The 18313-nt window shown below is 41.8% G+C and overlaps 1 protein-coding gene across 1 annotated transcript; it reads right to left on the reverse strand.

Annotated features, from left to right (window-relative positions):
- Positions 1 to 5990: 5990 nt before the first annotated feature.
- Positions 5991 to 12696, reverse strand: LOC143025967 (pro-resilin-like). The gene is made up of 3 exons (XM_076185949.1): positions 12685 to 12696; positions 11975 to 12073; positions 5991 to 6266 (listed from the first exon to the last, which is right to left on the reverse strand). The coding sequence occupies exons 1-3, from the start codon at positions 12694 to 12696 to the stop codon at positions 5991 to 5993; spliced, it is 387 nt and encodes a 128-aa protein (XP_076042064.1).
- Positions 12697 to 18313: the final 5617 nt, after the last annotated feature.

Raw genomic sequence — 18313 nt, forward strand, 5'->3', positions numbered from 1 at the left:
AAATTTGATAAAAGAAGGATCCTGGTGTAACAGTGTGAAAGTATAAGCCATTGTCTGTGGTGATGTTTGGGTATTAATAGAGGAGGGCAGCTTATGTTGTAGACATCGCCAAAACAAGGTTTTAGAATTTTGGTACCACTGCGTAACAACATTAACGAGAAAAACAGAAAAATATATACATACATTAAATATTGCAACCGCTTTACAAAAACACATGCCCCTTTACGGGAAAGATGATTACATCTAGGCTGACGGTCGTAAAACAATGTCCAATACACAGGAAATACCTGAAAAAGGGTAAACAATAACAACAGTTTCTTACAGACAACCAAAGAAAACCGTCAAGAAATGACCTCACGGAGGAAACAAACATGGCCGCCAAGACAACACGCCTGGCTAAGTATATGAAATTTATACAAGAAGGTATCACAAAATCTCAAAAAGAGATTACAGAAATGCTTACTACAAGAAAATATATGGAAATACACAATCCACAATATTGTTAAACAATTCAAAATAACCAGTCGGAGGCGACGTATCGAAACCGGCAATCACGCAGGCCAATTCTTCATTCAATCTAGGCATGAACAGTAATCCGTCCTCATCCAGTCTCCAAGTTAATCGCCATAAACACAGCAACCATAGGCAAGCGTTCCACCCATGCTGAAGACGATGACGATAAACAAAAGTTGAAACAAAGCCAGAACACGAAGAATCACGAGGCATTCGTCTCTCAAAAAGCACGTGGCGGACCTTGCCAATACACTGTCCCCTAGCACAATCATTTCCTAAAAGTTACTAAATCCTGTAACCCTAGAAACTAGAAAGGGAGAAAGAAAAAAAAAATGCACCCGCAATAGCTCCGGCTCCAAAGTTCACAACATTGCAAAGTTCAAAGATGCGTTTGGAATACTTTCTAATGTACAAAACACAAAGTTTACACAATAGCAAATATTTTTACGCCGCTGCCACCATATGTATGAGGGTGGCTAATGAAAATTAGATCGAATTGTATATATTAATTATCACAACAGACAAAAACGTGCGCACGCTTGGAAGGCGTGATAGAAACAGCGCTTGGGGACACAACAACTTAAAGCGGGAAAACTCTCGAGCGAGCGAGCAGAACACTTAGTTTTTACAAGTATACCATTATATTACTCGGCCACCACCACTCGGTGACCGCACCGAGCAAACAAGATGAAAATAATTACCAAGCAAGGCAAAAGCAAAATGTACATAATAATTTCCACACACGCAACAGGGCGACCACAAAATTGTGGAAAAGAATTATCAAAATAGCACACCCTAATACATTAACACACATAATTACATGACATAAAAAATATATAGGAATAACAAAGGAACTGTACACAAAAACTAGAAATACACAAAGGAACTGTACACAAACACTAGCAATGCACAAAGGAACTGTGCACAAACACTAGAAATACACAATGGAACTGGCTCCGGTTAAATACAAGAAAAACACACCAATTGCCGGATGTCCGGGACAGGATACTTAATAGCTAAACAATAGTTACACATTATACCTAAGAAAGGGACACAAAAATGGTAAACATCACAAAGAATCCCTTGACCGGAGATTATAATTAAGAGGGGTAGATACACAAGGCATAATTTGTAGAGGGGGCCTTGAGGGAGGCCGGGTAAATGTAGGGATAGGCACTCTTGTAACCTTAAACCTATCCAAGTATAATACTTTGCTGAGTCCCTGCGAAGGATCAAAGACCCTGAACTTATTAGGATGTAACTGTTCAGTCACCAAAAAGGGGCCTGAAAATCTACAGTTGAGTTTAGATTGGCGGTCAGGCATGCTTTCACATACATGATCACCAATGCTGATGTTAACAGGCTTAGCCCGCAGATGCTGGTTTTTCATCATCTTGGCTTTGGAGACATCAAGTTGATCTCTTACAGAACTATAAATAGAATGCAAAGTGTGATATTGGAGTTGGCTATAATTTTCTATATTGTAGAGAGGACGAGTAGGACTATCAAGCACATCATAAGGGAGTCGTTTTTCCACTCCATAAACTCTGATCCAGTCGTTATTCAGAAGTTGTAAAGTGTTGTGAAGTGTGTGTCTTTTATATTTATTTACATTATTTTAGTAATATTCTATATTTCATTTTATTTAGTTATGTGTGGGTAAACACCTACGTTGCCTGAAAGTTCTTTTTGTAAATAATGGTTAGCTTGACCAAATGTCCGCTTCGCTAAATGTCCGTCAGCCTGTCGTCTAAATGTACGTCGGTCATTCGTCCGGCCACTCTCATATACGCATGTGCGTGCACACGTATTAGCACATATGCAAGAACCATTGATACGTATAAAAACACGAAATTAATACCCCGGTGTTGAGTTATGCTGCGTTGCGTTCCTTGTTTCAAGTTAAATTGGATTTAAATGTATGCATTTGTTGATGCTGATCTCCTTGGTCGACCAGACCTCTAGAAATAGTCTTCTTAACTTTGTGAATGACATTTACTCCATCCCAATATATGTTGTGTTGGTGTTATGTAATATCCTTGTATTATGCAGACGCTGAATCTTTGAGTTTGACTGCACGTTTGTATTCCTCCACCCTAGTTGTGAGTTTCCTTTGTGTTTCTCCTAGATAATCTGCATCAAAATTCAAACAACCAAGGCGGTACACTATGCCACCTGTGGTGTGGTGCTTCCTCGTCTTTGATCCCGATTAGGTTATGATGAATGTTGTTACATGTTTTATTTGCTATCTTTGCCATCTTTTCTCGAGGTACCATGGCCGTTACTTGTTATTCACCTTTGATGCAGGGGATTGTGACTCTGTCTTGTGTATCGGTGTTTCGCGCCTTCGTCCATTTCCCTACGGTCTCACTAGAGTAACCCTTGGCTAGGAAAAGTCTCATATATTAGCACTGAGCTCTCATATGGGAAAGTAATACCTATCGATCATGTTTCCAACACATGATTCAAGACCATGGTGAATCACGCACGCGCGCGCGCGACACAAACACACACACACACACACACACACACACACACACATATATATATATATATATATATATATATATATATATACACACACACACACACACACAGAGATAGAGAGAGAGAGAGAGAGACTATGACTCGCCAGAATTTTAACTACCACTTACGACTCGTTTGGTCGTCTTTTAGGCTTAGACTAGGGCTATGGGGGCAGCTCAGAAGGCAAGCCATCACAAAAGTCAACAATGTAGGAAAACTGTTATTTTCGTGTGTTTTTTTTCTGTTTAAATAGTATTAATAAAGGAGATTTATTTTTTCGATTGTTTTGTAAAGTTGGATTAATAGAGTAGTCTACCACAAGTTATTTGATTTATTTAACAGTGAACTGAATGATATATTAATTGATAAGGTATGCGATGTTGCAACGTAGTCATGTGTAATCATTACCTATAACCCCACATATTACAACAACACCTATGGAAAACTAGACCGCAACATACATACGAACATACATACACACACACCCCTAACCTTCTCCTTCACGTTACCAAACCGTAAAATACCCCTGATTCCTAAGAACACCCCCTTATGCATACACAATATATTACGTAATTTAGATTGATAACCATAATGATTAAATAACCAGAAACAACTATACATTCTTATAATGACAATTATTTTGAAATCAAATAATATTCAAAAAATTTATCACCAAAATAAAATGTAAACTATTTTTTTTTTTTTTTTTTTTGTAATCTTATCTTACCTAATAGACTTTTTTGGTTAAAAGGTCTTGTGGTCTTTGATTTATCCACCTAAGGATGATATACACATGTAAAATGAATACATCTAATTCAAACTTAAGAATGCATTATAAAAGAAAACACATTGAAAATTCACCAAACGTAAGTTATTAAGTATGAGTACTTAAATATTCCAATAATAATAAATAATATAGTTCTACCTAAACAATCTACTTAATCCTAGTACATGTAGTTTAAGGCACTTAATTCCACTTCATTTCGATCATTTGTGAGTCTGCTTGGAATAAATATATTTACTTGAAATTTCTGTTCTTAGACTTAATGAATACCTACATGGTCTATGTCAGGGGTTCTCAGCCTTACTTGGCCCATTCACCCCTTTCACCATTTGTCAGAATGTCATTCCCCCCCTCCTTTCCAAGATTGTCTGTTTCAAAAGGTGCATTCTAAATAATATGTAAATATTACTAAAAACCCTTTTATTTTTTCCAAATTAGTATAAATTTTTCCCAAATTAGTATAAATCCAGCCCAGGTGACAGGCCAGATAGGCCAAAACCTATAATTGCTTTCCTCACCCCGTAAGCTGACTGTGGTCACAAATCACCCCCAGAAATCCCAAAATTACCCCCTGGGGGTGAATTTCACCCCTAATGAGAACCCCTGGTCTATGTGAATAGGCGTAGGCACAGCTACGGGAGTGACAAAAGCGTAGGGTAAAAGAGTGTGAGTGGGTGAGTTTGGAATGACCCATTTATACAGTCGACGTGGGGAGTTCGAACTAGTTTATATGAACACTGAACACTGCTTCACAACTCTTTTCGAAGCTGTTGTTCAAATCATTGAGAAAGTTGAGTAACTTCTCAGGATGGCGTAGATCAAGGCATTGGGTTGAATAGCAGAAAACGGGGAATTCGCCGGTGACTGTAATAATACACATATGCGTGCGCACGCACACACACACACACACACACATTGTGGCAGAAAGATCTAGATGTTATACAGACCTTGAGCCAGTAATGGTTCCCAGGCTGACGAAATCATCGGATCTGCCAAAGTTGATGGGTCGAAGAGAAAGAGAGGTGACTTGTTTGAATTGTTCAGATTTTTAAATGGGATGGATCGCATTAAACAAATATAACTCTTGATTGAGGATGGATGAGCTTTACGAGGTCATGAAAAACTTTTGAAAAGGTGTCTGAAGGATATGAAGATACTTCTATATTTTTCCAGCACAGATACACAAACCCCTAGAATAGCCTAGACTTGCCAAGGTTCTCAACCTATTTTCACACGTACCCCGTACATATGAATTGCTATTGTTTAGCCTCCTGGAGATGACTTCAACACTAAATTTAATCTTTTTGCATCCACTAACTGCTAGTGACTTTCGGCTGGCGGCTCCAATGGTGAACATCCGTGGTCCACTAGGGTTTCATGGACCACAGGTTGAGAACCCGTACCCCGTACTTATGAATTGCTATTGTTTAGCATCCTGGAGATGACTTCAACACTAAATTTAATCGTTTTGCATCCACTAACTGCTAGTGACTTTCGGCTGGCGGCTCCAATGGTGAACTTCCGTGGTCCACTAGGGTTCCATGGACCACAGGTTGAGAACCACTAGCCTAGAAGATGATATAGATGCAAGCTAGAACAATACATAAATTTGAACATATGCGTATCATTTTGGGGAATAAGATGATATAGCTCAAACTGAAACAATACATGGAATTTAAAGATATGATAATTGGAGAGTAAAAGAGAGGGGTACATGAGAGTTCTTCATCGCCTGTGGCAAATCCCCATACACGTCATAGTTCTATAGAACACAAATTCGTATCAACCCATACAACATTTTCATGTTAATGCAGCTACTTTTGCTTATATGATATAAAAATCATTGCTGGTTTCTGGAGATTATTACTTCATTCCGAATACTAATATGAATCTTAAAGAATGTGGATGACTAAACATTGAGTTAAATACACCACTATTTTGCATATTTTATTATGCTCATATATATTAAAAACATACATGACTAGTTAAAACAGATTTAACAAATTTTAGAAAACAAACGCATCTTTTACAATGCACGAAGAGAGACCTGCTTTATGAGGTGATTCGGTATGCCGGCTACCTTTATGTAAATTTCCATACATTATGCTAATTATCTAAGATTAAACTATTCAATCCTGATACTAGATATTCTATTCCTGACACATATCTAAGCATATGCAGGAGGAGGAGGGGGTGGGGGAGTTGGGGGAGGATAAGAGGGAGGAGGAGCATAGACTGGATGCTTGGCCTCTCCCTCGTATTTGACTTCAGCATGGAGACCGTCGCCGTTGTCGACGTAGGTGAAGATTTGTTTGCGTCCGTCAGGGAGGTCGACGACGTATTGTCCCTCGGTGTTGTGGCCGTCGCGTTTTTCGCTCGCCTCATAGTTGTTGCCGCTGTAGGTGTCAGCCACGCCATACTTGTACTCGTAATTGGGCGGGATCTGCATCGAAAAAGAATCAGTGTTACTTGTGCAGCTGGAAATAAATAGATGATTGCATTGTTATTTTTTGCAGTTTCTATATAAAAATTAACTAATCAAATAGAGTGCACTGGTTGGAGTATAATATGTGAGATTTCATTTTGTTTTTTATGTCTATTTCTAGTATCAGACATCAGTATATTAGCTCGACAGTACACTCTTTATAATCTATCTTTAATGAGACAATATAGGAACAACATACATCATGTGTGGACGAACTAATAATATTAATGTTTTGTTGAAATGGTTGAACTTTTTTTACCAATACGATTGCACAATTATTTATAAGATTTATATTCCCATTATAAGGAAATGTGTTTGGTTGATTCAAGATCGTTATCAATAATTATACCCAAATATTTTCTGCCCACCAATAATGTCCAAATAGCGTTTAATTATGTAAATTTTCGTTTCCCTTTAAATCTCACTATTTTGCATCTCACTTCACCCGATTTTGTTAGGATTCAATGTTAAACAGATTTTAGTGGTGATCTAAAATGTTGTAGTTAATCATCAGCATTTTTACAATTTAGTCCATGTTGTAGTATATTTGCACTTTCATGTACAGTGATATCAAACCTATACCTTTAGGTCGTCAGTTGCTGAATACTTGACATATTTTCATTATAATTTTTGTGTGAACATAATTGTATTAACGTAATGATAATTATATAACTGTATAATCGTGGGTCAAGTTTGGGAGTAAGCTATGAATAGAGAGGGCTCAAAAAATGGAACCCTGAGGATCAACACTTGTAACACCACTGCACATTATCGGCTGAAAGAAACCTGCACAGCGAAGCTATAGCGATAATCCCATACCACACTCCTGGTCATATGGCCATTTCCCGAAGGTTGAGTGTGGTTTGAATTTTCCGCCAAAATCATCGGAAATTTAAAATTCCCGGCTCTGTGCAGGCATGCGCATTGTCGACCCCACCTCCCCCTCCCTATCCCCTCCCTTCTTACCCGGCTAGCTCGAGCCGGACGTCGCGTCACTTAGATCGCGGAAACGGGACCGAGTGGTTAACTCGCTGCCCACATGGGAGCAGGCGGTCCCGTTTCCTGCTGGTTAATCGTCTGTTAGTTTTATCGCTTTCCGCTTGGCTGCTGGTTTGTCTCATTCTTCGACTTTGATTTTATACGAGCACAATCCGTCCCCGTCTTCGAGCCGTCCCTGGTAAACAACCCGGGTCCTCTCGGAGGACAGGGGACGTGTCTTATGGTACGGAGTGTGGCGCCCCCCAGGGTCATCAGGCCTCTCGGCAGCGCCATACCTCTGACCATCATCGGTCCTCTATTGCCTCACGGTTTGTATCAGGCCCTAGGCGTAGACTTTGACCATATACGATCGCAATCCGTCCCCGTCTTCAGGCCGTCCGTGGTAAGAACCCGGGCCTCTCGGAAGACAGGGGGACGAGACTTATGGTACGGAGGGTGGCGCCCCCCAGGGTCATCAGGCCTCTCGGCAGCGCCATACCTCTGACCATCATCGGTCCTCTATTGCCTCACGGTTTGTTTCAGGCCCTAGGCGTAGACTTTGACCATATACGATCGCAATACGTCCCCGTCTCCAGGCCGTCCGTGGTAAGAACCCGGGCCTCTTTGAAGACGGGGGGGACGTGTCTTATGGTACGGAGTGTGGCGCCCCCCAGGGTCATCAGGCCTCTCGGCAGCGCCATACCTCTGACCATCATCGGTCCTCTATTGCCTCACGGTTTGTATCAGGCCCTAGGCGTAGACTTTGACCATATACGATCGCAATACGTCCCCGTCTCCAGGCCGTCCGTGGTAAGAACCCGGGCCTCTTTGAAGACAGGGGGACGTGTCTTATGGTACGGAGTGTGGCGCCCCCCAGGGTCATCAGGCCTCTCGGCAGCCCCAAACCTCCGGTCATCAATGGTCCTCTAACAGCCTCATAGCTTGCTTCGTCAGGCCCTAGGCGTAGACTTTGACCTTATACGATCGTAATCCGTTCCCCATACGTCTTCGGGTCGTCCGCGGTAAGAACCCGGGCCTCTCGGAAGAGAGGCGGACGTGTCCTATGGTACGGAGGGGGTGCCCCCGAGGGTCATCAGGCCTCTCGGCAGCCCCATACATCCGACCAATAATGGTCCTCTAACGCCTTAATGGCTCCCTTTGTGAGGCCCTAGGCGTAGACTTTGACCTTTTCCACTCGTAATCCGTTCCCCATACGTCTTCGAGTCGTACGTGGTAAGAATCCGGGCCTCTCGGAGGATAAGGGGACGTGTCCTATGATACGGAGGGTGACGCCCCGAGGGTCATCAGGCCTCGGCAGCCCCATACCTTCGACCAATAATGGTCCTTTAACGCCTTATAACTTTCTTTGTCAGGCCCTAGGCGTAGACTTTGACCTTTTCCACTCGTACTCCGTTCCCCATACGTCCTCAAGTCGTCCGTGGTAAGAACCCGGGCCTCTTGGAGGACAAGGGGACGTGTCTTATGATACGGAGGGTGGCTCCCCGAGGATCATCAGGCCTCGGCAGCCCCATACCTCCGAGCTTCAATGGTCTTCTAACGCCTCACGGCACCACCCTCCTTCCAGGTTTCTTAAAAAACAAAAAAACAAAAAAACAAAAAAAACACCCAGCCCTTCTCATGAGCCACAGCCAACCTCTTATCAACTTCACTTGGCTTGAGTTTAAAGATGACTTACCTGATGTTCCACCCCCAAGTAAAACACAAAAAAAACTTTAGACTTAGGGAGTCTAGTGTTAGTTAAAATGAGTATAAATTAGTTCAAAGAAACTACAATCATTTAGTGTAATGAGAAGAGGAAAATCAGTTTTAAATAGTACAGTTTAAGTTGGCGCAAAGTGCTAGGTATTACATAAATAAAATGCCTTGACCTTGGAGAAAAAAAAAAAAAAAACAGGTCGAAATGGACATGACTTCTCCTATTCAACTTAAGCTAATCTATAGTCATGATGGTCAAGAACTTTACCATGTTGAAATTAATTTCAACGCTCACTGTGACTCAGGTCGAAATGACCATGACTTTTCCTATTCAACTTGAGCTAATCTACAGTCATGATGGTCGAGAATTTTACCATGTTAAAATTAATTTCGACGCTCACCGTGACTCAGGTGGAAATGGACATGACTTTTCCTATTCAACTTGAGCTAATCTACAGTCATGATGGTCGAGAATTTTACCATGTTAAAATTGATTTCGACGCTCACTGTGACTTAGGTCGAAATGACCATGACTTTTCCTATTCAACTTAAGCTAATCTGTAGTCATGATGGTCAAGAATTTTACCATGTTAAACTAATTCAACGCCCACTGTGACTCAGGTCGACATGAACATGACTTTTCCTATTCAACTTAATTTAATCTACAGTCATGATGGTCGAGAATTTTACCATGTTAAAATTAATTTCGACGCTCACTGTGACTTAGGTCGAAATGACCATGACTTTTCCTATTCAACTTAAGCTAATCTGTAGTCATGATGGTCAAGAATTTTACCATGTTAAACTAATTCAACGCCCACTGTGACTCAGGTCAACATGAACATGACTTTTCCTATTCAACTTAATTTAATCTACAGTCATGATGGTCGAGAATTTTACCATGTTAAAATTAATTTCGACGCTCACTGTGACTTAGGTCGAAATGAACATGACTTTTCCTATTCAACTTAATTTAATCTACAGTCATGATGGTCCAGAATTTTACCATGTCAAAAATTTATTTCAACGCTCACTGTGATTCAGTGATGTCACGGTATGATAAGATGACGTCATTGTGATAAATTGACGTCACCATGTAGTCCTATGACGTCAATTTGTGTCCCTGTGACGTCACGAGACGATCCTATGGCGCCATGATCAATCCGGTGACGTCACAGTATAATCACATGATGTCACTAGGTATTAAACATATAGAAGTCCGCTTGTGGGTGATGAGACGTCACAAATTGCCATAGCACACTATTGGATGAAGACGCTCGCCACGGGCTTCGAGAACTTCCCGCGGGAAGACTTGGGGTGAGTTGGATACATACCGAGGGTCCAGGCCCGTCTTCGTGGGAGACGCTCAGGGAACGTCTTCACCCAGGACGAAGCCTCTTGACTAACGCCCACGGACGAGGTCGCTCGGAAACGAACTTGGCCTCGCATACTCCCTTTCGGTTTCTCGCTTACCCCGAGGATCTTCACGAAACTAGTGAGAGTGGTAGGCGTACGTTGGACGGAAGCAAGCGTCTCCACACATGTTCCTAGACGGCTAGTTGATGCATTTGCCCACCGGGGAGGGTGCATCGGCCGACATCTCAGTGGCTCTGAGTGTGTTGGCGGACGTGGAGTTCGGGGTGGACTGGGACGGGTCTGCCCTTGCTCCCACACAGAGACTTTATTGGCTCGGGATTGAGTGGGACACAGTCAGCGTCCTTCGGGTGCTCCCCTGCGCCAAAAGAGCGTGCTTCTCTCACACGTCCTCCCTCCTTCGGTGGCGGGGGGGGGGGGTTGCCTCAACTTCGCGACCCCGGCCCTTCCACTGAGCCGCTTAGGGCGCCGACGGCTGGTACGGGAGGTCGACAGGAGCATACTGCTTCTCCCGAGTGACCTGCCTGGGCCGATACCCTCAGCACTCCACAGGTTGTTGCGTCCCTGGCTTCGGTCGGGGGCCCTACGCCGGTCGCTGGAGTTTCTCCGCACCCACTCTGTGGAGCGGATGCGGGACCTAGGGACTGGACATCGACGACTCCCTTGGGGACACGGTGTCCTCTACCACTCGGTCGCCCCTGTCCCATGTGTCGCCATGGAAACGGCTCCACCCCTCTCATCTCAAAATAGTGGAGGGGGCAAAGGGCGACCGAGGAGTGGGGAGGGGCCAGGAACCGTTGAACAGGGTACAAATTTCGTATAATTTACGCATTGTGTGAACAGTGCAATGTTGTGCATGTCACATTCTTCGGCGTGGGTACTTGACGTTTCTGTCTCCCCTCTACTGAGTGATAAAATGAATAAGTCTCCCATAGGAAAGACACACGTAATAACGGTTTGATTCAGGCTTCACCTCTCCTCCCACCTGTCCTCGTCTCATGCATAGCTTCGCTGTGCAGGTTTCTTTCAGCCGATAATATTTCTTTGTCGCGGCTCGTGCCGCTTAAATTCTTCTTATCGGCTTAAGAAACCTGCACAGATTTAGGGTCCCTCCCTCCTCCCACAGGCGAAGCCTTCATTTCTCATTGAAGTGACGCGACGTCCGGCTCGAGCTAGCCGGGTAAGAAGGGAGGGGATAGGGAGGGGGAGGTGGGGTCGACAATGCGCATGCCTGCACAGAGCCGGGAAATTTAAATTTCCGATGATTTTGGCGGAAAATTCAAACCACACTCAACCTTCGGGAAATGGCCATATGACCAGGAGTGTGGTATGGGATTATCGCTATAGCTTCGCTGTGCAGGTTTCTTAAGCCGATAAGAAGAATTTAAGCGGCACGAGCCGCGACAAAGAAATATTAGAACTTGTTGAGAACACGTTGTTTCATGCGATGTTTAATCAGTTTTTAATCTCTCACAGTAGTCTTTCTCTTTGGACACAAATCACGAAGACGAATAGTCACTACAAATCTTCAAGTCTTGGTTGTTCATTATATTAAACAAAATGTATCTAAGTTTGTCAACAAAGAAATGGTAACTCACGTCTGGGTAGTCGACGGGTGCCGGATGGTACGGAGGAGGGTAGACAGGGGGGTGGTCTGCAAGAGCCACCATAGTAACACAGGCAGCAATGAAGACGATCTGAAATATCGTCACGAAAAATGTCACTTTTTTGCATATGGCTCCCCGATGCCGAACATAAGTTAAAGACATAAATGCTTACACGCACACACACAAATATATATATATACATATATATATATATATATATATGTGTGTGTGTGTGTGTGTGTGTGTGTGTGTGTGTGTGTGTGTGTGTGTGTGTGTGTGTGTGTGTGTGTGTGTGTGTGTGTGTGTGTGTTTATTTTGTAAAAAATATATATATACATATATATAATCATATAAATATATATACATATATATATATATGTATATATATATATATAAATATATATATATGTATATGTATATATATAGTTACATATATATATATATATATGTATACATACATATATATATATATATATATATATATATATATATGTGTGTGTGTGTGTGTGTGTGTGTGTGTGTGTGTGTGTGTGTGTGTGTGTGTGTGTGTGTGTGTGTGTGTGTGTGTGTGTGTGTGTGTGTGTGTGTGTGTGTGTGTGTGTGTGTGTGTGTGTGTGTGTGTGTGTGTGTGTGTGTGTGTGTGTGTGTGTGTGTGTGTGTGTGTGTGTGTGTGTGTGTGTCTACATATTCAAGGGTTGTACCTTGAAGGCCATAGTTTACAGTAGAATTCGGGAGCTGGAATGGGTTTGATACCTGATGGAGGGGCGTCCCGCTTTTATAGTCAGGCACCGTCACTTTCTCTAGATGACCATCTGCATCACCCTAATTGTTCTGTGGGTTTCCTCCCATTTCACCCATACAATCCTCACTCATAGACCAGTCCCTCACCTTCTCCATTCTTTTCTCTATACTCTGTTGTTTTCCATCTTTATACCTAACTCTAAGTTTATATTTCATCCCTTACTTATTTCATTTCGCGGATTTAATGTGCTTCTCTCTTTTTCTTATTTCTTATACGCACTTCTCTTTGTTTCGTAGAGTGCAGTACCTATTTATGTTGGTTTAATTGTTGATATCTTAAACTAACCTAGAGTAACCTTACCTAACCTGACTGCAGGCACACAGAGCAATGTGTTGAATTTTATATGCATGTTGTTTGGACGTTTACTCACTCATTTATTCTATCATTTCATTTCTTGTGTTGTTTCCATGTCCTTTATGGTAATGCGTTTACTTCTCGGTTTCTACATGTTTAGTTTTATTATGTGAATTAAAAAGAACAACCAGTTTCATGGGAGCAGTATGATTCCCCAAGCAAAAGTCAATCTCTCAATACACTGACTCAAGCAAAATATATATTTTTTTGTCCCTGTTTGTCTTTCATGGAAACTCTATATGAAAATCAAAGTCTTCCTAATAGATGTGAAGGCCAAACATGTCTTTCCCTCTAACCAAGAAAATAAATCTGAACATAACTAAAATTAACGAGATTTAACCTGATGTTTCTTCATAATAAGAAGATATCTAGGAAGCACTTAAGATGTTATGGTAAGATCAATTGTTGGTCTTTTGTTGATGTTCGACTTTATTTCTCAATAAATGAAACTAGACCTGGAAGACTTTCCTAATCCTCATTCTATAGGTAAATGTGTATCCAGGAAATTTGTTCTAACGATGTAACAAAATCTGTGCTTCAGGTGGAAGAAAACAATTCCTCCAAATACGATAATGAATAGATTTGGTACAACATCCCCATCTTGCAAACATCCTGCCAATTCCTTTAAGCTCAGTAACGACTTACAGATTATGGTCTAGTCACAATGTCATATAGCCAAGACCTCTTGTCCCTCCTGTGCATTCATATTTCACAATGATGTACAGAATTGTCCACTTAGAGCTGATAATATTCATGGCCGATTGTACCCTTGGCAAAGACTAAAAACTTCAATTTGGCTTAAGGTAGAATCACCGTAAAGAGGATCTAACATTTTTTTTTTATCCTTAATTTTGTTTGTGTCTGTCTATGGGCGAGATAGCTTGGTACAGTGAACATGTGTCATTTGTGTTTTGCTTAGTCTTTTGTGCTGTGTCCGCAATGTGCTGATACCGCAATGTGATCTGGTTCAGAATTTTTTTTTTCAGTTTAGTCTCGAGTTTGTGCGTGGGATGTGTGAGGCAACTAAGACTCTCATTAAGTTTCAGCTTTGCAAATGTTGTTTAGATGTAATCTAGGTGTTTAAATTTACTCACGATAGTGTGATTGTTTAGAGATACTTGGATTGTGTTGTGTGCTTTCAAATGGTTACTAGGTTTATTGAATGCACATTTGTGTTGGTAGTATAACAGATGCAAGAAGATGGTTATCATGGGCTTGTATTAACCTATTTAGTACGACGACGCCTACGTAGGCGTCATGAAGAGCGAGTGGGTATACGAGGATACCGACGCCGGCGTCTTGATTATATTAATTTTTTAGTTGTAGCTGAGTGACCCCCATATTCTGTGATCTAGCCTGATCATATTTTCTGTGGTAGCTGGGAGGTACTCAGGAGTGAAGAGGGGACGAGGGAGAGAAGGGTTGGCTATACTAGTAATTGAAGAGATAAGTAAGCGGGTAGTGGAGTGGAAGGAGGTTTCATCAAGGTTGATGTGGATGAAGGTGAAGCTGGGAAGGGATATGTGAGTTTTTGTAAGTGTGTATGGACCTGGTAGTGAGAAGAGCATAGAGGAAAGGGAGGCTTTTTGGGTAGATATAAATGAATGCATAGAGGGATTAGGAAGAAATGTCAATGTAATTGTATTGGGAGACCTTCATGCTAGAGTAGGAAATGAACCAATAGATTGGGAAGTATTGTGTTCCAGGTAAAAAATTGTAGTGGAGAATTGATGGTGGAGATGTGTCTTGAGAGAGTTGATGATAGCAAATACAGTGTTTAAGAAGAAAGTCAAGCATAGGTACACATGGGAGAGGGTGGTGGATGGAAGGGTGGCAGACAGAGTGTTAATAGACTATATAGTGGTGACCAGGAGTATAGTAGGAAAAGTTAAGGATGTACATGTTCTAAGGGGAGAGAGTGGGGGAATATCAGATCATTTCCTGGTGGAAGGTAAATTGAGAGTGGAGAATAGGTGGAGAAAGAGGAAAAGGGCAGAAGGTAGGGAGGTACTTAGAGTGAACTGCTTAAATGAGGAAAAAAAGGAGAGTGAGTTTTGGAAGAAACTGAAAGAGTGGGAGGGAGTAAAGGATAGAGTAGAACTAGGAGTGGAGGAGGAATGGGGATGGTTCAAGGAGGGAGTCATAAGGTGTGCAAAGATGGTGTGTGGAACAAGGAGGGCGGGAGGAAAAAGAAGGAAGGGTAGTGAGTGGTGGGATGAGGAAGCAAAGAAATGTGTAGAAGAGAAGAAGCAGGCATTCATAGATTGGCTGCAAATTAGGACGAGAGAATCGTATGAGAGGTACAAAGTAAAGAGAAGGGAAGTTAAGCATAAGATAAAGGAAGCAAAGAGGAGAGCAGATGTGAAATGGGGTAAGAGTATGACAGAAAATTTTGAAAGTAATAAAAAGATGTTTTGGAAGTAAATTAAAAGAGGAAGAAGCGGCGAATCAAATAGAGAAGAAAAGGGAAAAGGTGCAGATGGAGAGATGATCATGGAAGAGAAAGCTGTGAGAGGAAGGTGGGCAGAGTATTTTAGGGAGTCGCTAAATATGAAGGAGGATAGAGGGAGGGGAAGGTAGTTGCAGTGGAAAGCGCTAAGAAAATGAGAGTGATGAGTGAGGAAAATGGAGGAGAAATAGGAAAGGAGGAAGTGAAAGCAGCTGTTAAGATGATGAGAGCAGGTAAGGCACCTGGTTTGGATAGATGCCATGCAGAATGTCTGAAGAAAGGAGGTGCAGTGATGGTGGACTGGCAGGTGAGGTTGTTTAATGTTTGTTTGAGAGAGGGTAGAGTGCCGGAGGACTGGAGGAGTGCCTGTATAGTTCCGCTTTACAAGGGAAAGGGGGACAAGTGTGAGTGTAGTAGTTTCAGAGGGATCAGCTTGTTGAGTGTAGTTGGGAAGGCTTATGGAAGGGTCTTGATTGAGAGGATTAGGAGAGGAACAGAGGGAGTAATTGGTGAGGAACAGTGTGGGTTTAGGACAGGTAGGGGTTGTGTAAATCAGATCTTTGTGGTAAGACAGATATGTGAGAAAGCTATAGGAAAAGGTAAGGATGTTTTGGGGGGCTTTTATGGATCTGGAAAAGGCTTATGATAGGGTAGACAGGAAGAGTTTGTGGGATGTACTGCAGATATATGGGATAGGAGGAAAGCTGTTAAGAGCAGTCAAGAGTTTTTACGAGAGTAGTAGAGCTTGTGTTAGGATTAGAAATGGAGAGAGTGAACGGTTTGAGGTAAAGGTGGGACTTCGTCAGGGATGTTTTATGTCGCCCTGGCTATTCAATCTTTACATGGATGGGGTGGTGCGAGAGGTGAATGCAAGGGTAGTGGATTAGGGGTTGGAGATGATTAATGAAAATGGAGAAAAGTGGGAGGTGAGCCAGTTGTTGTTTACTGTCGACACTGCGCTTGTAGCAAGATCAGAATTGAGATTGAGGAACTTAGTGACAGAGTTTGAGAAGGTGTGTGAAAAAAGTAAGCTGAAGATAAATGTGGGTAAACGTAAGGTGATGAGATGTACAAGGAGAGAGAGTGACAGCAGGCTGGAGGTGAGCATTAAGGGTGAAAGACTGGAGGAAGTGGATAGTTTTAGATACTTGGGTGCGAATGTGGCAGGAAAGGGAGGAGTGGGGGTGGAGGTAGAATGTAGATTGAGAGAAGCAAGTAGATGCCTTGGTGGATTGAAAAGTGTAATGAGAAATAGATATCTAGGCATGGATTCTAAGAGGAGGTTATATGAAGGAGTGATTGTGCCGACAGCAATGTACGGGGCAGAAACATGGAACATGAGAGAGGAAGAGAGAAGGAGTTTGAATGTGTTTGAGATGAAATGTCTGAGAAGTATGATAGGGGTTACTAGGCTAGATAGTGTGAGAAATGAGGAGGTGAGGAGGAGAACAGGGGTGGAAAGGGAACTAGGAGATAGGGTTGATGAAAGGGTATTAGGATGGTTTGGACACATGGAAAGAATGAGTGAAGAAAGATTGGTAAAGGAAGTGTGGAAGGCAGAGGTGGAAGGAGTGAATATGAGGGGGTGTCTAAGGATGAGATGGATGGATGGGGTGAAAGGCGCATTACAAAAGAGAGGAATGTCTGTTGAGGAAGGACGGGAGAAGACAGAAGATAGTGGTGAATGGAGAGGGGTTGTGTATAGATGATACCGTGATGCATGAGGGGGAGTGAGTGGGGGATGGAGGGTGAGGAAGTATGTATGAGAAAAAAAATTGACGCAGCCCGAAGGGATTTCTCCCCGTCTTCTCCTTTTCTGCATGAGGTGACGGAGACGAGGGGTCGCCAAATTTATGAAGCGACCTTGCTGTGAATGTGCTGTGTCTTTCGACACTGCCTCTGACCCAAGGCAGTGGACAGGATGCAGGAATGACCCGTCATCCAGGAGGTGCCAAGATAAGAGGGAGGGAGGAGGGTGGAGGGGAGTAAAATATATAGGAAATGGAATGGGTGGGAGTGGTTTCTATGCTTTTTTCTTTTTGGCTACTCCCCATGTAGGGGGAAAAAGCCTTTGGTATATGTGTGTATGTATTAACATTCAGAGTGAAAGAGAAGGAGTAATACGGCTGTAACTTTATATTTTTTAATGCCAGTATTCTGATGCATCATCTTACATCAGGTAATTAATGCTGTCCGCGATAATTTGACTCGTACTGAAGAGGTTAAGTTGCATAAAAGTTTTTACTTACGTTAAACAACTATGACATTGAGTGCCTTTGAAAACTCAAGTTCAAGGCTACATATTTTCAGATTACATTTACTCGAAAACTATTATAGATATTTATTATCTTTAGCTTACAGGAAATCATGTACAGAGTTTCAATTTGGGTAAAAAACTGAACCTGAGTTAACTTGAATGGTAGAACTCTAAGGTATGATTTTATTATATTCATATATAAAACGCCAACAGTGTTAAGCCCTAATAACCGTGAGCTGAGAACAGCAAGTGAAAACATGAGAGAAATGATAGTTTAATTAATTAATAGATAAATAAATAGATGAATGAATAGATAAATATATATATAATTATATACATATATATATATATATATATACATATATATATATATATACACAGTATATATATATATAGAGAGAGAGAGAGAGAGAGAGAGAGAGAGAAAGAGAGATGAGTTGAATAAGTAAATTAGTAAAAAAAAAAAAA

Source organism: Oratosquilla oratoria, chromosome 6 (assembly GCF_046742065.1).
Source record: "Oratosquilla oratoria isolate Oo_2021 chromosome 6, ASM4674206v1, whole genome shotgun sequence".
Taxonomy (NCBI): domain Eukaryota; kingdom Metazoa; phylum Arthropoda; class Malacostraca; order Stomatopoda; family Squillidae; genus Oratosquilla; species Oratosquilla oratoria.